We start from the raw sequence: 22,841 nt of genomic DNA, 5'->3' as shown, positions 1-22,841 counted from the left end.
GACTACGAGACCGGTAAAGGGCCTGAAACGTTGGTTTATTTAAAAAAACAAGTACACGCCATTTAGACCCGAAAAAATCGAGGGTTTTATTCAAAATGTGTAGCACCCTAGACACTCGATATGAAAGGGAATTTATTCTTTTCGTTGAGTTTTGACTAACATCAAAGTCAGTTTAAAAAAAAATACCTTCAATTAAGGCACTATTTTCCTTAAGTCACTTAAACTAAAACGAACAAATCTAAAAAACAAATAATTTAAAAAAAAAACAAATATTTTCAAAGGGTCAAAAATGTTCAAAGTACGTTTACATCTTCTTAGTATTTACGTAAAGTACTTTTAATACAACTTAGAAAACCAAATATTGGATGAGTACAAGAGTGATTAATTCGAATGCAGTTCGGTTTTTAATAGTAAAGGTCCAATATTTGCTCATTTTCAGCTTTGAACAATTTTTTTTACCACACCAATTAACCTGACTTTTCTGAATTCCCTGTTCTAAGAAAACGATAGAAACGATATTAACTTGGGAGCACTAACTAGAAACCCCAAACAGGAACCCATTTAGAAGAGTTAATTTCCCAAATTGGTCCTATCGGAAACCGAACCCACGATCTTCTCACTTATCGCCGGCTAATTATAATAATTTATTTTTTCGGACAACATAGATCCATATTTCATTAGTAACAGTCTTATACATACAATAGTATATATCATCACGCATATATCCCGTCGGGGTAAACAGAGACTATGGACCTCCTTCCCCTCTTCCACTCCCATTAATCTTGTAAACAGACTTATAAACTACGTTAGTACATTATTTGAAACTTATATCGAGTAAAATCTACGAGGTGCCTTTTTACAGGCTTCCATTTTCTTAACAATATGCGATTACCTTTGTTCTTGTTTGAGTTGATCTATCTGTGGATAAGCGTCCTCTAACCCGCGACGGAGGGTAGTAAACGCGTGCTCGTGTTGACCTCTCGCCCAGTACATCTTGGCTTTCTCTATGAACAACTCCTCTGGCTGGTATTCTTCCGCGTTCAAAATATACATGTAAGACTGTAAACATTATATACAGTTTATTACCAGCTTGGGAATCAGCGTACCGCACGGTATTTTCTAAATTGTAGTTCATGAACAAAATAAATAACAAACTATGCACTTTTCTTAAGAAAACATTGTTTAAGAAAAACGTCTTGAAATAGAGGCATGTTGCTCACTTGTGATATCAGAGCTTATTACAAGTACACGCGCGCAGTAAAGCGTCAAATAAAATTGTTTCTTTGGAGACGTGACACAAAAAAAGGTAAATGTATTCACGGAGACTAACAAGTTTTACTATAACATCATACAAGATGTTGTTATCAACTTAGCCAAAATGTACGGAACAAATCCCTTCTCCAAAAAAATAACTCCCCATACAACCGCTGATTCTATCACTTTGTTATTTTGTAATCGGGAATTATGAAATTCTATATGAATATATAAAGAAGAAAAACATTTATACGAATACATAAAAGGCAAAGTCTAGATCGATGTTTCAAAGTGGACTATATCAACCCCCAGGGGTCCATTCCAACCTATGTCCATATGAGCGAAAAAAAATAGAGGGTTCATGAGACTTTAATTTAGGCAGCTCGTTACAATTTTGCTTTCCATAAATACAATAATCGGGTGTGTAATATAAGCGTTATTAGACAGGGTGTAAATTTAAGACGGGGCAGCTACCTTAATCGTTAAAGTTACAGGAAAACGGTTCTAGAAGACTATCCATGAATTTTGAAGACATTTTGATAGGCATTCACAGATTTTAAAAAAATGGTACAGTCAGCAAGAGAAAAGGCAATTTTTACAAAACTTTTTTTTATGACATTCGATCCGGTCTCTGGTAAGGATTGATAATCTATCTATAAGGGACCAACTGAGGTAAGAGTACTCGAAATGTCAGAAATCGCAAAAAACTTTTATACGAGGTTGGGTCAGCACAACAAGTATTTTTCTTCCACTCTCGCCTATCAGCCGTCATTTTTATACTCACATCTTTCTTATCTATGTTATCTTTCACTCAATCCATCAACCCTAGTCCACTTGCCACATACTGGTGCTGCGTCAGCGCGTCGCCTATGGGGTACGCCCCATCATGGTCACTATTATCCTTCACTCTTAAATACAAGACATGTTGTAAAGGGATTTAGCATGGTGTTTTATGACCGGCCGACTGCCTGACGTCAACCCTCCTTGGGAATACTCGGTTTAATTACTTCCAAAATTAGTTTATTTGATTTTCACACAAGTGAGGCACAGCCGAAATAATCCACATCACACAGATAGTACAGTATAATAGCTAGTACGTACATAGGTAAATAATACTTTCTTATAACAGATATACATATAAATATACATAGATAAATAATACTTTCTTATAACAGATATACATATAAATAACATGTAAAGCAAAAATTTCGCAACAAACAACATAATAACTATACAACAAGAACTATATTCAGTTTTTTTTTATAAAGTTTGTCACTATACGGCTAAACTTATCAAAGTGAGAAGTTCTGTCTCAGTTGTCTAAAACACATATGAAATTGATGAATTTGTAAAAAAAATCCTTATTGGAAAGGCAAGGCGTCAACGAGATAAAAATATTTGGGAACCTCTGGTCTAGACTGACTATAGCATCAAGAAGTGTTATTAGTTTTTACCTGTTGGAATATACCAGCCTTTCTAGCATGTTTGGCGCTTTGCAGCCACAAGTCTCCTATGCACGCTTTCAATCTACTCGCAGTTTGAGCATGTGTCGGTGCTAACAGCTCCTGTAAGATTTAAATACAATTCAGTAATATTTCGCTGCTTTTTGACAAATGGTAACCCAATCTAAAATTAGGTACTCTTATGACGTATGTCTGGTATGAGATCAATCGGAAAATGATGAATTGTGAACGGGTTTCCAATATTTTCATTGGTTAGAATAATCACATGACAACATTGAAATGGTCTAAAATTCGTCAACTTTGCACGGCAGACTCGTATTTGTTCGATCTTTGTATTAATAATTCTAACAAACTAGTGGAGTAATGTCACAAATCAATCAATCAATCAATTCAATTAAAAATTAAGACACGTATTAGTTTTTTAACCATCTTCGTGATAAAATAGATGTTTTTGAGATATCCCGCTATTCTAGAAAGCCATTGATTAGTGAGCATCTAAATAACACAGGCTTAGTCACAGAAGGACAACATTATTTAGCCAGAAAAAATAATTGCCAGCACTGGTGGAAGTGGTGGAACTCCAGCAAATATATACATACCGTTTTAAACTTTTTTTTTAACATAAACAGGTTATGATACCGATGATGCTAAATTTGCTTTACAGATTGCAAAGATACAATAAACAACATATTTGTAATTTTTTTCTCCTTTACCTGTGTCTGCTGCAAAAATATTCTCCTCAATCTAAGCAAAGGCTCGATGGTACGGACGTCAGATTGTACCACTAAAAGACGTCGACGCCATTCGTCTAATAGTTGATTTAACACATCTGTAACTTGTCGATCACCATCACTTAACATCTTTAGTCTGAAATATACAAAATAACAGTCGATCCACTAACAGGTACCAGGTGAATTCTCAGGAAGGTTCTTGTAGTACAAAATGAATATGTATCAAATAAGTACTCAAAATGCTTTTTACAGTTACTTAAAAGCAGGACTGAAACATTGTTTTGTATTTTATATTCGATTTAAATATTCTATCATCGTTCCACTTCACCAGCCGGCAAAGGCCATAGGCGACTCCAAAAAAAGTATTTGCCATAATCGTCACGTTTATTTGAGAGGCGGTTGGCGATCGTTCAAAAGGTGCAAACTAGAAGTCGCTTTTTGCGTCACTGAAAGATATTTATTTGGGAGCGACAAACAGAAATATTCGTCTACGTTCTATATTTATCGTCAGGCGGGGTAAGGAAAACTTTTTTTTTTTCAAATGTTTTGAGCTCTAGGAAGAACAGGTAAATTCTTATAAGAATTTTGAAGTACTAAACTTGCCTCTGTTTATCAGCTCGACATGTTTTAACGATCATTACACTAAATTCAATACTCACGATGTATTTGCCGAAAACGAGCAAATTGTGTAAACGTTTCTCTTCCCCAAAAGATGGGGTAAGAGGAATAGTCATCGTATTTCTTATAAAGGCATTGACTTACAAATAAATGGAAGACGGGTCTAATACAAAAACCACGAAAAAAATGTCCCAAGTCAACCTATTTAAACGTAGTGACATGTAAAGGAATATGAAAAAGTTAAAACGTTGAATTTAAATTGTAATGTCATCGCAGTACTGTCTAATTTTGCTTGCAACAATTGAAAGGCGCAAAAAAACACCATATTCAGCTTCTACTGGAAACTTACCAAAATGCACCATATGTAGCTTCTAGTGAAAAGTAGGTACTTGAACACAGGTATAATGGAGTAGCCTTTATTATTTATAAATAAATTTTGTATGTAAATGTTGAATTTTATACAATGCCATTCATTACGAGCTAGGGTTTCTGATTTTTTTTCTTGAGTTTCGAGAATTCTCGTACCCGATTTCTCGAAACTCAAGAAATCAGCTCAATCAACTATAAAACTAAATGTGAACTTTTCGAAAGTTGATTGGCCTGGGTATTCTGAGTTGTGCCCCGAAATAAATTCCATCGTTCTTGGTCCCAGGTTCGATTCCCGGTAAAACCAATTTGGAAAATGAACTTTTGTAAATTGGTTCTGCTCTGGGATTCTGTTGCTCTGATACTCATGGGGAGTATGTACAGAGAGTTCCCTAGTTTCAGACCAGGTGATTGTCTTACAATAGAATACCAAGACCAGAACCATTTACAAAAGTTAATTTGTTAAATTGATTCTACCGGTATCGAACCCGGGAACTTCTCATCCAGTGCCCACAGTGCAAACCGTGCAAACCGTTAGGCTATCAAGGTTGTACTATTTGTATTATTATGCATTGTTTGCATGTGAAAGCTACAAAATACTTAAACTTTAAAAAAAATCCTATTTAATATGCAGTGTCAGTCTGCTTCAATTACCTTCTGTTTCTTAAGTTGGTATATTTTGTCATTCGTCCAACTTTTCATTTTTAATGCATTTTGACGGTGTAAGATATTCTCTGTTAATACTTGTCACTTTCTCCTTAAGTCCAAGCTATGTTTATTGGATAAATTCCTGTATTCTCTCCTTCCTATGCACAGTTCACTCATTGATGTAATCACATACCAAAGCTTTAATATAAATTTAATAAAATTTAATATAATGCCTAGGTACCAAAAACCGGTTCTTACTAGCAATGTTGGCAAAGCTGTTTTTTTTTAATTTTCGTAAGCCTTTGCTGGTTATGTAGATATCCTATTGTCTGAAATGAGCCGAGCAAATAAATTTGTATATTTTCGGGATAAAATGTTCTTCTCGTCGCGATTCAGCTATTATATTTCTCCATAGTGAGCAAAGTATAGGATCTCGAGGAAAACTGAAATAAATACATTTATTATGCCATGCCATAAGAAATGTACCGATGTTTCGATTTTTTTAAATTCAAATTCAACGTAAAGCCAAATTTTCATAATCCTGAAAACCGATTCATAATAAAACCGTTATGCTTTAGGGAGTTTTGGATGCTTATTACAAAGAAAAGACTAAGTTAGCTTAGGTTTGTTTTGTAATATTCTAAAAAAAACCTAAAAAAATACTTTCGGGATTATGGGAATTCATGCAAACGTTATTTCGGGCAAATGTATTTTCGGTATTCTGATTCGTAACCCCAAGCCGTAGAAAGAGTACAACAATACTTGAAAGTATTACTAACATGTGTTAAAAAATATTTTAATAATAACATTAGCATCAAAGCGACTCTATGAAATTTTTGTTCTAAATATTTCAAAAGCTTGTGTTTGAAACAATTGAAATTGACGTGTTGGGTCTCTTTCAGTCTTTTACGCAAGCTATGAGTCGGAAAGAGACAGTTAACTATTTGATTATTTTGATTGTTTTTGTAATTTATATTTACGATTAATTTAAATATAAATTAAATACTATATATAATAGTGCATAAAATAACACTTTTAAATGATAACTATGATAACACAATGTAGTACTTACTGAAAATATGATATACCATCCTGTTTTTCATTTTAGTTGAGTAATTTTTACAAGGTTTTACTACACAATACGGCATCATTGACAAGCGCGCTGTCAGTCGAACAAACGAAGACTAAAGCGTGAATGACGCTCTGTATACGATTTTAACGGCCTATAAGTTCGGACACTTTTTAGCGCGGACCCGACGTCCATATAATTGTAAGTCAATGTATAAAGGTAATGATACCTCTTCTTCTTTAGAATGTTATAGCTCCATCGATACCATCGATGATTCCGCCAATGCCGAGTTAAGAAACACACGTGTTCTCAAGATTTCACAATTGTCAAAAACTTTTGGATTTGGAGCATTGTAGCGACATCTCTTTAAAATCGTTTAAACTAATTTGTTTGTCCGTTTTATCGACTAAGAGACTACAGTACTAAACTCTTCTAGATTATGAGTTAAGGTTTCAAGTCCCTGTTCGCCCGGTGTTCCTCTTACCTCACCTAACCCTACTATTAATCCACAAATAATATGCCACATAGAAAAAATTAACTAAATAATTAATAATAATAGGCCACCTTCTCAAAACTTCCTCAACATGTCCAGCTTCGCTCACGATATGCAAACCAAGCACACTTTGATATCCACTGCGTAGCGCGCTCTCGCCTTTCGTCTCCCCGTCCATTTGAGCCAGCAACCTACTCATAGCATTATTGCAAGATGCGACGAATGCATCGTGGTCTTGGTTACGATATGCAAGCAGTACCTTGCCCATTAGGAGTCCCCAGTTCTCTCGACATGTCGGCTGAAATAAATTTTACTATCCTTACCAAAAATACATATTTTTTATAGTACTAAGTGACAGGATATACAAGTCATGCGCCTGGTGGTAAGCGACTAGATATGAGCGCCATATAATAGACCAACCGGCGGAGGCGTGCCGACGAAAAAGTATCGACGGCGGCGGCGTTTCGGCGGTGCAAGCGCGACCCTAAAACGATTTTTTGAACGACTGTTTGTTTTTACAAAAACCGTTATACAAATACTTTTTCAAAGGAAAAAATAAAATAACGTATTTTCTATAGTAATCAAATTTTTATCAGTTCGATCAGACGCTCCGATCGTACGCACGCGCACGCTTCCGTATTGTGTACGCGTAGTGAAAATTGCAACGCCAGAAATTGACAAATATTTTTTTTAAACAAAACATCTTTAAATATAAAGTCACTAAAAAACTTTTGTCGCCCATCTATGCCACCTCTGCTGACGGCACGCTGGCCTATACTGCAGAAGACCAGGCAAACCTTTTTGCCTCACTCTTTGCAAAGTCTGGATCTCATCTTACCTCAGGCTGGCTACACTATGGCGCCAATTCGCATACGCCAAAAAGAAGTACTTAGAACTTTGCGGAATCTAGACGTGAATAAAGCTAGCGGGCCAGATGGAATTCCAGCACTAGTACTAAGTTACTATGCGCCTGAGTTGTCTCCTGTTCTCACACGCCCATATCGCCTCTCACTTTAGACTGGTGTAGTTCCCGGGTCGTGGAAGCTTGCAAACGTGCAACCTTTGCCGAAAAAAGGAAGCAGAGCTGACTCTGCAATATAACATAAATATAATAATAATATATAAATACATATAAATACTCAACAACCGTCTCCTGTCGTACCTTGAAGACAACGACCTCCTCCGTGATCGCCAGTACGGATTCCGACGAGGGGAGGGCGACGATCTACTGGGGATCTTCTTGTATATGCCTGTCACATACGTAGCGAGGCTATAGAAAAGCTAGGCGAAGCACTTGCAGTGTCTTTAAACATTTCTAAAGCCTTTGACAGGGTCTGCCACTCAAGTCTTTTAAGTAAGCTTAACCTCTTATGGGTTTCCCACTGATCTTTGCAATTGGATCTCAGATTTCTTGAGCGAGCATTCCATTCGAGTGGTCTTAGAAGGCTACTCTTCCGAACATATAGCGATAGATTCCTCAAGGTTCAGTACTGTCTGGAACTCTCTTTCCGCTGCATATCAATGGTATGTTAATTCCAGGTACCTTTGCGTATGCTGATGACAACACAGTTGTTGTTGTAGATAGGTACTTGACCAATACAAGGGTCAATGGAGAGGAAATCCAATCGTGTTGAGAGTCTATGGTTAGCCGTTTGGATTTGACACTCAAGGCAGTCTCCGATTGAGGCGATGCCAATCTTGTCAAATTTAACGCTACCAAAACGCAGGCGTGTCTATTCTCCACAAAACGGAGTCCCTTTGAGCTGACTCCGACTTTTCGTGATATATCCACACCGATAGCCGACTGTCTCCAGCTACTTGGAATGGACCTGTCGTCCAATTTGTACTTCGGCAGATACATTGAATCCATGGCCAAACATGCAGCAAGGAAGCTTGAGATCCTTTCCAGGGTAAGGCGTTACTTCACACCGGGACAGTTGCTTCAGCTGTACTAAGCACAAGTCCGATCGTGCATGGAGAACTGCTGCCACCTTTACGATGGCTCTGCTACATACCAAATGGCCACCTTGGATTCAATTGACAAGCGTGGCAAGAAGCTTATAGGTGACTCGGAATCAGTAGAGGCGAAGCTGCAGAGCCTTGAACACCGCCCTAAAGTTGCCAGCTTATCGGTATTTTACAGCATATTTCACGGAGAGTGTGCGATGGAATTACACGACTTAATTCCGCTTTCCCCTTTCCATCACCGGAAGACTAGGCGTAGGCGTAGGTTCCACCTCTATGTCGTGGATATTCCAAAGATTCGCACGCGTTACGCTTCCACGTTGATATGGCGAACGGCTATGGAGTGGAATTCCCTGCCTGCAGACTTGTTCGCCTGCAGACTTGTTCCCTGAACGTTATAACTTCGGCCTTTTCAAGGCGAAAGTGAATGGGCATTATTTAGGTGTGCATGGTCCATTGTCGACCTCATCGTTACTTTCCATCAGGTGAGATGGAGGTCAAATGCGAACTTACATTTTATAAAAAAAAAAATTATCTTAGAAAAGTAATTTTCTGGCGTCGCCATTTTCGCATACACAATACGGAAGCGTGCGCGTGCGTACGATCGGAGCGCCTGATCGAACTGAACGGCGCGCCGATTGCATTTGTCGGCGGCGGTGGCGCGAGGAAAAACGCGGCGGCGGCGGCGGCGGAGGCGCACCGACATAACCGACAGCAAAGCCTGTCTACAGCAGTTGTAGTGCCACTTTCTTCTTCTTCAAGTTTCACCAGCACCCTTACCCTTCAAAACCGGATCGCAGTAATGCTCACAATACTGCTTGACGGCAGAAAAAGGTAACGTGGCAGTACTTCCCTGGAGGAACTCTTTCACGGCATAGTAAATAATTTTGTACAATGAAAAAAGTTTATAATTTAAATTCATGTGTATGAACTTAATGAAAAAAGTAATTATTTATTACTTTTAAATTATTTAGCTTTCGAAAACTTAATTTTATTTTTGCTGGCAAGTAAGTAAATACTTGTTTGATTTTGTTAGCGTTTATTTACTCATGAGTAAAGTACATAATAAATAGTAGTTTTTATTTGATATGTTATCTTTTTGATCGCGTATAAAATTACTAATTTAAATATTTCAATTATTAATTATACAAATAATAATTGCATTTTCCCGAACTTTCAATGTATGTTTAGCAACTTCAGCATTCGTAAAATTTACATGATAATTTACTGTTTTTCTTATTACTGATCTTATTACAGTTTTTGTATTTTCTTAGTATTCTTTAATGTGTTTTTTTTTCGTATTCAGTCGAATAGCAAAAAACAGGCTGAATAAGCTAATAATATTCGTTGCAACTCTAATAATTATACAAGCACTAACCACAGGTTTTTTCGCTAAGTCCTCGAGTCGATCAAACCGGCCCAGGCGCCATAGCGGCTCAGCAGCTAGCTCCATCATCCTGTCATCAGACTCGTGTTCGCTAAGCAAACGATGTGCTGTGAACGGCTGATCTAAGCCCAGGTAACAGTCTATCATGCCCTGAAACAAAATACACATCATATTCTGTAAAAAAAAATTATACGATACATGGGCTAATGAATCGTCTAATTTGAAGACTTCAAAATTCCTTCAAATTACACGCTAGTAGAAGCGTCGAAGTCGCGCAACAGTGGCGCAACTGTGACGCGGTAGCTGCACGCTTCAGTAATTTTTAGTTCACTAATTGTGACTTCAAAAGTGGCGCGCGTGTCTCGACAGTGGCGCTGCTACTGCGCTTCTAAATATTGTATGAAAATTAGTGGCGCGACTGCAGCGCCACAGTGGCGCCACTGCAGCGCTTCTATAAACATATGATTTAGAATACTCAACACGAAAATATACAGAAGGAAATAAAAAAAAGACAAACCAAAAGTAAAAAAAACAAAAAAATATATTAAAAAAAACAACGAAACATAATCTAATTATAAAACAGTCAACTTAATTTGAATAAATGTCATGTGTGCGGCTGTAACGTATGTAAAAGGATCCACTCAGCTAATGTAATAACGCGGTGTAATAAAGTAACGCGGATTTATTACTAATTTCAAGACGCCCTTACTCGATCGACCGGTTAGAAAAGAAATTGGTAGGCAAATTCTAATCATAAATTTCCTTTCTTCGTTTCTTTCCTTGCTTTTTTTCATGATACCAAGCGACGGGTCGAACAAGTCGTGGGTCTAGTGATAAGCGATACTCCCAAGTCACAAAATCTGAGGGACATTGCCACTGGACCCGTCACCTTGAGACATAAGTTGACAAGTCCCATGAACCTGTAATTTCATCAGCACCCTTACCCTTCAAAACCGGAACGCAGAAATAGGTAAGGTGGCAGTACTTCGCTGAACTACATCCTTCACAAGGAGCCCTACTTCTACTATTTCTACACAGAGCTCACGATACCACATCCTAAGCGTATTCGCTCCGAATCCAAGCCTATACAAATCTAGAAAACTCGGACACACTTCGGATGTTGCTCCGATTCGAAGAGAAAGTATGAACCTAGAGATAAAATAATACCTGTGTCTTTCGGACAGTCATTTCTCGGATTCGGAACTGATAAGGATCGGACGTAGTGCGCAAGCGCTCTTAGACAAAACACATACCTGCAAACTATGTCTATCGAGCTGTCCTTCTTGTGCAAGTCGCTCGTAACATAACGCCGCGTCTTGAAGCCTACCAGTCACTACTTGGGCCAGGATTAGCTCTTTTAAAGACGGCTCTGATCTTTTGATTGATAAAATTCCTGTAAAGATTCATAATGCTATTTTTCTAATAACGCTGATTGGGCGAAGGCGAAGTCTTAACTCCTGGCGAACGAGGCAAGCTTATTCGCCAACGGCGCGAAGGTTGCTCTGCGATGAGCAATCAGTGTTATTAGAAATAACTTCAGTACAAAAATATAAATACGCCGATCAATGCCGAGCGTCAGCGTGACTGGAAAATCGGCCTAATATTATTTTATTCTTAGTTTAATTGTTCGCATAACAATTGGACAATTGGAATGTTACATTTTTTAATAAACATATTATATATTAACCAGGTGTTTATATGGTCCCAAGTGTGTACGGTGACTTCACATGACTTTAAAAAACATGTAAATTGGTTAACGTAAACATGTAAAGAATTTTAAGTTTGTTTTGAATAATAATTATGAAATGGTGCGACTAGTATTAAGTTTCTACATTCATGTACATATTGTTCGTAGTTAAAATTAATTCTTGCATAAGTTGAATTACGGTGTTTTCTATAGACTCATCAATAGTCTATAGAATACACAAATGAAAGTATTAAAAAATATATATTTAAAATGTTTCATTTCCTACTTGCAACAATTGTGAAAATCTAAGAACTCGATTTTAATTAGGAAATTTAGAAAATTTTACACATGCATAATTAGTTTCATGTCGTTTTTTTCTACCACCAACACCAAGTGATGAGACGAACAAGTCGTGCGTCTGGCGACATGCCTGTCCATAACAACTGCAGTGCCACTAAGAGCATTAAATCGCAAAGATCTTAGGGGCACTGCCACTGCGCCCGTCACCCTGAGACGGAAGTTGACAAGTCCTATGTGCCTGTAATTTCACTAGAGCATCCTTACCCTTCAAGACCGGAAAGCAGTAATGCTCACATTACTGCTTGACGGCAGAAATAGGTAAGGTGGCAGTACTTCCCTGGACAAACTCTTTCACAAGGTGCTCTACTGCTACTGTAGTTCATATTATTTTCATGTGATAAAAGCACTTTTGAAGTATGTCACATGTAGCTTAATAAAGTGTAATAATAATCATTACGTGTAATAATAATCTCGTTGTCGTGGTGTAATAAACAACACCACGACAACAAAACACTAAGAATTTTCTATACGGTTATCTAATGACTACATACCAGCAACGGCGTCCGGTTCATCCAATAAAGCGTAAATCTCAGCCAAGAACGGCAGCTGTTCCTGGATCCTTCCCTGCCGTTCGTCCATATACAGCTCGAGATATTGCAAAGCTCGCTCCAACTCGCCACATAAGAAGTTGCCTTGTGCTATTGTTAGCTTGTCGAATTTCTCCATAAATGAGGATATTGCTCTATAAAGTAAAATAATAGTACATTGTGTAAAGGGCGGTAAATAAGAAATTACTAACGAGAGCTTATAAGAAACCCGAAGCCGAAGGCTGAGGGCTCTAATGACTAAAGGTTGTAATTTTTACCGCCCGTGCTACATACAATGTCTTTCATCAAATTTGCGAGGAAATAGATACAACGATAATTTATTTCTTGTATAAATAAATGTCGCTGTACAACACAACATTTACGGATTTTGTAAACGGCGGGTTATTAAATTTTTTTAAACAAATTGCCAGCTACTCTTCCATTGATAATACAACTAAAAAAAAATGTTGTAAAAGGAACAAACACATGCAGCCAGTGTATTAGACATACAATAAATAATTTCCAAATTCTAAAAATACTGTAGAATTTGTATTCACAAAATAAATTTAGTAAAATATAATTAAATTGCAAATGTTTACTCTTTTTATACTTTAAGTTTATGCGAAATATACGGTCAGATTTTTCGAGCATAAAAACTTTTTGCTTAATATTGATGAAAAAAATCCATAGGTCGATAATGTAATGAAAAGGCCCGTGAGAATAATTTAGGACATTATGGTCGATTGTGCCTGCATGTCATGTCATGACACAGGGAATTTTTTCTTTACTAAAGAAATAGCGAAAACTACCATTGAAAGAAATGAAGCTATGTAACTAAGACAACGTAAAATCTGGCTGATACAAACGTAGACATAGACGTATTGACATTACAGTATAGTGAATTGAATTGTGAATGTAAGTTTGATAATTTAGTAAAATTGAGTTTGATAATTGAGTAAAAAGTTATATGAGATGAATTAGTACAATAAGGCGTAAAGATTCTATAAAAGACATTATTATTAAAATAAAAACAAAATTAGACAATTTTAAGTAAGTTGTTCAAATGGGTCTGAGATGAGTTAAAGCATGTTTGACGTCACATGCCGCAAAAGCAACCTCGCCTTCTGCGCCGTGACTTGACATTATAAAGAAGCAGCAAAAGTGGCATTATAAACACTACACATATTGAAATAAAAAAGATATCTAATTTACTTTTATAAAATTAAATTAAAATAATAAAAGTAGCAACAAGAGCATTGTAAAGGATCATTGCATGACATGGGAATGTTGCGTTTACGATCATTATTCAATCAAAAATTCAAAGTGTAAATTTTATGTATAGCGTTCCAAGTATTTTTTTTTCAAAAATTCAGAGTTCAACAATATTTTTAAATTTTTCATACATTATAGAAAATACAATAAACACTTACTTATAATTCTCGTTTTCCAACGGCCGTTGCTTTGAATGACACCACTCCAAAAGCCATCTGTTCAGAAAGTCGAACAGTGTATATATCGTTTTACAACATTTACTCTGATTTCCTTCCTCAGCTTGTATACTGTTGATGCTAGGAGTCATTCTGATGTGACGTAACATTTTATATTTGGTTCGCTCTGTTGCTACCGTTGTTTCATGTTCAAAGTTCTCGAGACCTATTAACAATTTAATTCAACCTTTAAAGGCAGTCAATTGAGTACCTGAGATTATAAAACGAACTTTCAACTTCAACTAAGCAAAAATTCGACCTAAGAACGGAAGAAAAAAACAATGGAAGTGATCAAAGATCAAAACCGCTGTCCCCAAAACTCAGACATTCATAATTTAAACATAGGAAATCTTGATAAGGATTGATCGTAGTTTCTAATTTATAAAAATGTAACGAATTCTGGACTGTTAATATAATTTAAACTTTACTCTTTTGGCACATCATCGTTGAAAGTTCAATACCTATTATTGCAAGTTACGATGTTTTGATTTTATATATTTATAATTAAAATTTTAATCAATGTGCTACCATATAGCGGTCTAGCGGTCAATAGGTGAACGACGAAGAAGCTACCATATTGCATCGGTATAAGGTTTACTTTCGTTTCTTGTAACAAAAAAAATATTACGATAAACAGAAAATTGAAAATTTATTAAAATTAAATAAAATAAGACTTAACGGTGATATAATATAATATTATAATAATAATAACGGACACACTCAAAATAGCCCCCACTAGGAAAACCATGAGTCGCGGGTGCCATGGACACACATAGACAACCACAAATTACACACAAACTCACGAGAGAGAAATAAATGTAAGCCATACAAATATTGGACTGAGCTCAAGTATGTGGAACTCCACGTACTGTTGGCATACGTAGCATGCCAATTAAGCACTTCTACTGTATTTATTGTTATGTGGAGCTAACCAAGTTTTTCGTACGTAAAAAAATAGCTTTATACATATAAGCAAAAAAATTACGAAGTACACTCAAAGTTTCATTTATTTTCTTACTTAAACTTAGGCGAAGTTCGTTGTCTCAATACGAAACTTGCTTAGCTCGCCATTTTTACTTAGTCGAGGTTAAGGCACCATGTTCCAAAGTAATTCAGATGACTTTTATTTACAAATAACACACGAAACTCACCAATAACGGCAAGAATTTCCTCCTGCACGTACTGCGGGTTGTTCTTAGACATTATAGAGTGGAGTAACACATACGGCAAAAATAAGAATAACGTTCTGACGTCACGGCGCATGCTTGGTTGAACTGTGCGCAGGAGTTCGCGGATGCTTTCAGATTCTATTAGAGGAATCAGTTGACCAGCCCAGCTAATAAAAAAATGTCAGCCAATTAACAGTGACATTTTTTAAAATAAAGTAAAAAGTAGAAAATATTTACAAAATATTCCATTTCTCAGTACATGAGCACCCTGTTGCAAAACCCACCAACTGTCATACATGCAACAATTTTATGTAGTTGTCTTTGTACCATTACAACATATTCATAACTTCTCCGAGTATTGTTAACTCTTTTTAACTGTTACTATTAAAAGCAGGCCGTTACACTGAGGTTCAAGGTGGTGAACTTACTTGTAAGCCCATTCAAGAAACGTGGTAGCATAAGCCGATCCAAATAAAGGGTGTGCTTTCTTTGGCTGAGAAGGATACGCCAAAATGTATCTGAAATAATGAAATTAAGAACCAATAAATTAAAACTCGCAGCACAACTTATAAAAAAAGTGAAAATAAAGCAAAAGATGAAGAAAAGAACGCAATCTGTTTTTCTCATTCTTTAGCTAACTTCAGTTTTTATAAAAATGTAAAGAATTTGTATTTCCCTTACTTTGAACTAAGCAAAGGATGCATAATCTGATGCATATGCTCAGGAAAACTCTCCCAGACTTCTTTTTTGCTACCAGTGGGTGATACATCGTAAATTTTTAACATCTCCTGTATGGTTAGGGCGTAACAATCCATGTTCTGAAATGTTTTCTATTTACTTATTCTACTTTTAATTCGAAGCAGACAATGAAGAAATGGTGGTTACATTCAATCTGAATATGATCTTTAAGGCCACAAATTCGCAATATATTATGAACGCACCACTGTTGCGAATGTGTGGCCTAAGTCTACTAAATTCATTTAGTAAGTGGATATCGTTAAAGTACCACTTACCGTGGTATCTTTCTCATACTGAAAAGCTCTACAAAGTTCTACAAGGGCAGTGGCAGCGAAGCAGTTGTCGCCAATCGAGAAGGCGAATGGAGAGCGGTCGGGTTGTACGTACTGCCGCGGAAGATGACCTGCTTCTATCGCTCCAAGTTGACCAAGACACGCGCCACTTGCAGCGCTTACTTGGGAATCTGAGTCCTTACATCCTAACAAAGAATACGACATAAGGTAAAATCAAGACTACAGATGGACAAGCTCTGAAATATACATCTTATCCTTACCAAGCAGTAAAGCATCTATTAGGTCCACTATAATGGGATCAATAGATTTTCCAGCAAAAATCGCTTTGTGAATGTCAATTCTATTCATCTTTAATAGCTTGTCCAAGTGGGAGAAAGCGTATGCTTTAATACTAGGTATATCTTGGTTCAAATGCTGTAAGTACCACTTAATCTTGTCTAAAAATTCTTCAGGCTGCGTTCTTCGCACATGCCTTTTGATAACCATCTTAATTTTTTCAGATATTTTGGTGTTCTCCAAAAAGAACAAATCAGACATGTGAGAGCTCAGCAGATTCTCATTGTTCAAGACAAGATAGTGGAGTATTTTATTGATTTCTTGCGGTGCATGTTCAAACTGCTGTATTAATGAAACTGCAAGATTTGACAACAATGGCCCCAAAGATATACTGTCTATGTTATGAATGAATGCGCTCCATGCTTCAGCTAGTATTTTCGGAAACTCCTTCGCTAATGGCAGAGCAGATCTCAAGGTTGCTAGCACTTTAAATCTTAACGGAGTCAAATACTTGACTCCCATTAGTTGCATAATATCAGGAAAACTCTTCAACGCCTTTCTCTTGACCGATAATGCCACTTTAGCATTGACCAATTTATGATCAAAATAAGCCAGGACGCCCAAAAATTTTGGATTCAAAAAATCTGCTATTTGGGTAGTGCTCATGCCTATACTGTCAATTGCTGTCGAGACATCAGGGTCATGACAAGCCAGGAATCTGCAAGCATTCAAGACCTTTTCTGTATTGCAACAATATTGCAACAGGAATTCAGTCAATATCACTCTGAAGTGCTTCTTTATCAAGTTTAGTATGGAGGTCTTTGTCAATTTCTCGATAATATCATAGCATTTTTTCGACACATCTTTATGTTCATTCAGATAAACATGAACATAAATGTGTGGGAATCGCTCAACGAGAAAATCAGACCCCGAACATTGTACCAAAGACGCTATTTCCTCAATCATTGACGGAACTTCTTTTATAGTTACTGAATAAGGTATAAGGTACGGCAGAAAATGGTGGACATCTTTTGAAATGAAATCTCGGTATCCAACAAAACCGAACGCCCTGACAACTTTGAGAAGTGCAATGGCAAAATCTTTGCCGTTATATAAACTGCATTCCACAAACAGTCTGCAGTAATCCTTCTTGAATCTGTGGTACACTTGATTGGGTGTGAATCCTTGTCTTTCGCATACCTCTCTCAAGTAAACAACAGCTTTAGGTCCAAGAGAGCATTGTGGATGCATAATAAAATACACCAATAACTTTGTTACTGGTAAAACAACTTTATCATTGTTCTTCATTCCAAATTCTTTTATATTGTTCAATGTTTGTGCTTGTACAGTATAGTCATTGTTTTCTAGACATAATTTCGTTGTTCTGACCAAAATATTTATGCACAGAACAAAAGCTGCCTCCTTGTTACCATTCCATTCAATGTCGTTCTCAACCTGAAAAATTAAAAATTGACAAACCATCCTTGGTTATTATTTCCTGCAAAATATCTCTTAAATATTAAGGCACGTACTCACAATAGAATTGTCAACATATGCTTTAAGAGACTTCAGTATCTGGGAACAATTTTCTTCTCGAACAATTTCGGTTGAAAGTCCATAATTAAAGGCATAATAATGGTTGCTCAACCTCTCAAAAACTTTCCAATATTCAGTGTTCTCAATAGCTTTATATTGTTTTTCGTTTAAAAACTTAGAAAACAAATGACGAAGGCCAATAACAGTTTGCAGTTTGGATGTTGTAGCAGAATCAGATTCTGAGAAGATTTCTATATTTGGTTTTTTCATGTTAACAATTTCATTTCCATTATGGCATTTTGAGCAAACAACAGATATATGCAAAGTTCCACTGGAGAATATAGTATGCCCTAAATCTTTGACAGTTGTAATTACCACACAATAAGAACTCATTGATATGCAAGCTAGGACTGGTACAGTTTTGGAAATTTCCTTTTGAATTTCTTCGTCTTTTGTAAGAAATGCTGGTATTAAAATATCTCCAATCAGTTTCCCTGCTGAGATGTTTTTAAAAGTCGCTTTGTTCAGTAGAATTAACGGGCACAACGTAATTATCTGAAATCCAATCATTTTCATATAATATATTAAGAATATTATTATATTTATTGCAAATTCCAATCAGTACTACTTGACTCAACAGCTAGGTACTGACCAGATCAACATACCTCTTTACACACATCTGTAGTTTTTCTTTCATTTAAACTGTAAATCAATGATAAGATTCTTTGATTTTTCTCTTCACTGTCAAACTTTATGTGCAATTTCAATGCTAGTATATATTTCAAAACTAAAGTATCGACATTTTCCCTGTTTTTATCATAGTATTCTTTACTAACTGATGTCAAATGACCATATAAAATCTCGAATATTGGATTAATTGTTTCAAATTGTGTACAATAACCATAAGGAATTATTACACTAAATATAACATCTAGACCCAATTTTAAATGTTTGTTGTCTTGTAGAAAGTCATGTGTATGTTCACTCATTAATTTTAATAAAATTCTTAAGCCATCCAAGCAATGCTTTTTTTGTAATAAAGAATCACAACGAAGACGACTGTCTGTGCCATTGAATAGCACTTGCATATTGACTTGAACTTTCTGTAGAATGGTCAATACAACTAAACATCTCTTTAAATGATAAGATATCAGTAGTTTGTCATCATGTTTATCACAGCAAGCCATCATTGCATCCCAAATAACATCACTTACTTGACAATAATGCCAACTATCTGATAATGGAACATGCTCTATGCTTTCACTAATATTTGCCACATGTGCCATTATCTTGGTGTAATAGTAATGGGATAGCTTTTCTACCTCACTAGCATCTCTATTTTTGATACTAGTAATGGCTTGCGGAAATTGTAAAATGTTGCTAAGCGATAGACAATACAACTTTAAGTGTTTATTGAAAACTTTGCTTTTTGTCTGTAGTATTGTTGTACATATTGTCAATAATGCCCGTTCATGTTCATTGTCATAATTACTTTCAATAATTGTAAGTAAGTTACTTATGACATCATTAAATTTGTCTAAATGCATCATGCTGATTTCTCCTTTGTCATGTAGCACTTCCATTGCATTAACTACAGCTTCTAAACAATTCAGTAACTCTGTGAAAATATTTGGAAACGTCTTTTGGAATTTGAATACAGCTACTTGGTTATAATTGATTAAGAGATTGGAAAAAAACTTGAGCGAGACTAGTTTCAGATCTGTGCTAAAGTTTCCTAACATGAACAAGACTTCATTAAATAATTCTTCGTGTGATATCTTAGTTTTAGCAATATGCAAGGAATTTATGGGTATACTTCTGGACAGCAGCTGTAAAGTAAAATCTATTAAAATTTTACATGTCTTGATGTCATTTACTTCAACAAATATTGGCTCTAAATTCAGTGGAAGATTTTGATCATCAATCTGTTCTGATGTAAAGTTTTCAAGCTTCAATTCTATACTTTCATTGGGATCTGAATGGTCTTTGTAATAATGTACCAATTTTCTGAGAATTGAACAATATTCAAAGTGAATCTTTTCATAGAAAGGTGCTCCATTCATGCCCAATATATTTAGAATTTTTAATTGAGCTTCTTTCGACGACACATGTATTCTGCAAAAGACAACACATACATACACATTTAACAAGAAAACAAACTTTACTCACTCAGCACAAAAAAAAATTCATTTAATAAAGTGTTTCATAATTAACATAAATACTTAGAGTAAACAATAAGTGCATGTTATATCAAGCTTAAACGGCATATTAGTAAGTACTGAATTATTGTTATCTTATTCCAATATATAAACACATGCCGTACCAACTTGTAAATGAAACAACACAACTTGTAAATTACTATTATTGTAAGTTGTCCCAAATAAATAAACAATCTTTTTTTACACAATAACCATTGACTTACAAATAAATGGACGAGGGGTCTAATACTAAAACCACGAAAAAAATGTCCCAAGTCAACCTATTTAAACATAGTGACATGTAAAGGAATATGAAAAAGCTAAAACGTTGAATTTAAATTGTAATGTCATTACAGTACTGCCTAATTTTGCTTGCAACAATTGAAAGGCGCAAAAAAACACCATATTCAGCTTCTACTGGAAACTTACCAAAATGCACCATATGTAGCTTCTAGTGAAAACTACTTGAACACAGGTATAATGGAGTAGCCTTTATTATTTATAAATAAATTTTATATGTAAATGTTGAATTTTATACAATGCCATTTATTACGAGCTAGGGTGTCTGACTTTTTTTTCTTGACTTTCGAGAATTCTCGTACCCGATTTCTCGAGTTATTCGAGATTTTTTTAAAAAACCGTAAAAAATCAGCTCAATCAACTATAAAACTAAATGTGAACTTTTCGAAAGTTGTTTTGACCTGGGTGTTCTGAGTTATGCCCCGGAATAAATTCCATCGTTCGTGGTCCCAGGTTCAATTCCCAGTAGAACTAAAGCGTGATTGACGCTCTGTATACGATTTTAACGCCCTGTAAGTTCTGACACTTTTTAGCGCGGACCTGACGTCCATTTATTTGTAAGTCAATGACAATAACCTTTTTTTTTAAACCGGACTAAAATAAAATAGATGTATACTTTGTTTCAATCCATTTTGAACAAAAAATAAACAAAAAAGTCACCGACCCGACCATAGACGGTTTAGTGATGGCCAATTGTAACGCCAACTACAATTTAATGAATCGATTTGTTCAATTGAGTCATACTAGCAGTTTTCCTTACATAACCTATATAAGCATATTTAAAATACTTAGATACTCATTCAAAACTTTAATTGATTGAACTGAATGTTTTTTGTTTCAAACAGCACTATGCAACCATAGGCAAGTCATAGAAATATAGATGAATAATAACCGCACTTTTGAACGATCATTTTTCAAATACGATTTTACGATGCTATTCAAATGAATATTGTTGGAAAAAGTGATGATATATCAAGTTGAAACCTTCGAAATATACGTGAAAGTGTTACTTATTCGATTTATTGAGTGATTGCTTTAGAATTTTAACCAAACAGGTTTGTTTACTTTTTGTTTAAAATGGATTGGAACAGACTATAACTAAAACTTATAACATGTTATATTTAACTACTATCTAACTCTCTATGTTATATTTTATTAATCTCTAACTACTATATGTTATATTTTACTAACACAAGCTCAAAAGGTAAAAAATTAACGTGTTAATACCGACTAAAATAAGTTGTGTATACTTACCGGTTTAATTGTTTTACAGACCAAATATAGAAGAGCCTTCCCAGTAGCCATGTATTGAAACCGCAATAATAAGACTCCGGATATTTTGAAGAGGCAGACCTTGGTACAAGAACTTCGGAAAAATCACTACAAATATTAAAAAAATATTATATTTACTACATCCTGTCTAGGTTAAGTGTTTATTTACATTTTGCAATTAATTACGTAAAATGATAATCTAATAAAGGTCTTTAGACCGCAAGGGTAGTGAAATTTCGACACTTTACACACGTACCCCGATAATTTCAAAATTGAAGTCAATAATCTATCAAGTCCGTCTTCGGCATGTTCCAAGTTGTTGAATAGCACCATAATAGGAGCATTAAACATCTGCCACACCGTAAGTGGGCCGTCTTGATTGTCATCTTCCATTTCTATTACACGTTTAATAAGCCTAGCGTGAAGACGAGATCAAAATAGCACAAAAATAAATCCCTTTTATATATTATTCTACCATTATGTCGGAAAACTCAAAATCGGTCGAATGACAGTTGACAATTCCCGCTCTTTTTTTATTTTTATTTATTAAGGCTTTGGCAAAGCCATCAGCCTAAACATGAAGTTTAATTATGTTTCTGTAAGCATGGCCGCCACAAAGAGGATAGGCAATTTGAGGCGGCGTGCTTGGATTGACTCGGGATTCCTTAAAACGGGCCGGTGCGGGTATTTTAGTTTAATTTCGCGTTTTAACCTTCAATTAAGGCACAATAGCACTATCTTATTCCACTTTAAACTAGATTTTACAAAATAATTAAAAGTCAAAATAACAAACGACACTTTTCCCTCCAAAAGGTCCAGAGCGAATCATTCCCGTTCTTTTTCAAAATAGAGTCGAACCTGTCTTGTGATTCACTATAATAATAATGAATTATAATTAGGTAAAACGGCTCATTCACTACCTGCATGGCAGTCCGCCGCGCAGACAGTAGGCTGCTCACACACTATCCTGCTCATTGTGAGTATAGTGTTCTGTGCTATCCTGC

The 22,841-nt window shown here is 35.7% G+C and overlaps 1 protein-coding gene across 1 annotated transcript in view; it reads right to left on the bottom strand.

Annotated features, from left to right (window-relative positions):
• Positions 1-22,230, bottom strand: part of LOC113228499 (serine/threonine-protein kinase ATR) — a 39,914-nt gene extending 17,684 nt beyond the window's left edge. Inside the window, exons 1-17 of the mRNA XM_026461829.1 lie at positions 22,094-22,230; positions 21,820-21,945; positions 18,733-20,182; positions 18,068-18,622; positions 16,516-17,986; positions 16,238-16,440; positions 15,906-16,042; positions 15,653-15,742; positions 15,207-15,391; positions 13,999-14,221; positions 12,533-12,723; positions 11,248-11,387; positions 9,986-10,144; positions 6,714-6,940; positions 3,431-3,584; positions 2,709-2,819; positions 893-1,059 (exon numbers count right to left, since the gene is read on the bottom strand). Of these exons, the coding sequence (XP_026317614.1) occupies positions 893-1,059; positions 2,709-2,819; positions 3,431-3,584; positions 6,714-6,940; positions 9,986-10,144; positions 11,248-11,387; positions 12,533-12,723; positions 13,999-14,221; positions 15,207-15,391; positions 15,653-15,742; positions 15,906-16,042; positions 16,238-16,440; positions 16,516-17,986; positions 18,068-18,622; positions 18,733-20,182; positions 21,820-21,945; positions 22,094-22,230 (5,726 nt within the window). The remainder of the gene's footprint in view (positions 1-892; positions 1,060-2,708; positions 2,820-3,430; positions 3,585-6,713; positions 6,941-9,985; positions 10,145-11,247; positions 11,388-12,532; positions 12,724-13,998; positions 14,222-15,206; positions 15,392-15,652; positions 15,743-15,905; positions 16,043-16,237; positions 16,441-16,515; positions 17,987-18,067; positions 18,623-18,732; positions 20,183-21,819; positions 21,946-22,093) is intronic.
• Between the last annotated feature and the right edge of the window lie 611 nt (positions 22,231-22,841).

Source organism: Hyposmocoma kahamanoa, unplaced genomic scaffold (assembly GCF_003589595.1).
Source record: "Hyposmocoma kahamanoa isolate Upper Pololo Valley unplaced genomic scaffold, ASM358959v1 232, whole genome shotgun sequence".
In the NCBI taxonomy this organism is placed as follows: Eukaryota; Metazoa; Arthropoda; class Insecta; order Lepidoptera; family Cosmopterigidae; genus Hyposmocoma; species Hyposmocoma kahamanoa.
The sequence above is the reverse complement of the archived record's forward strand: the minus strand, read 5'-3'. Positions and strand labels throughout refer to the sequence as shown.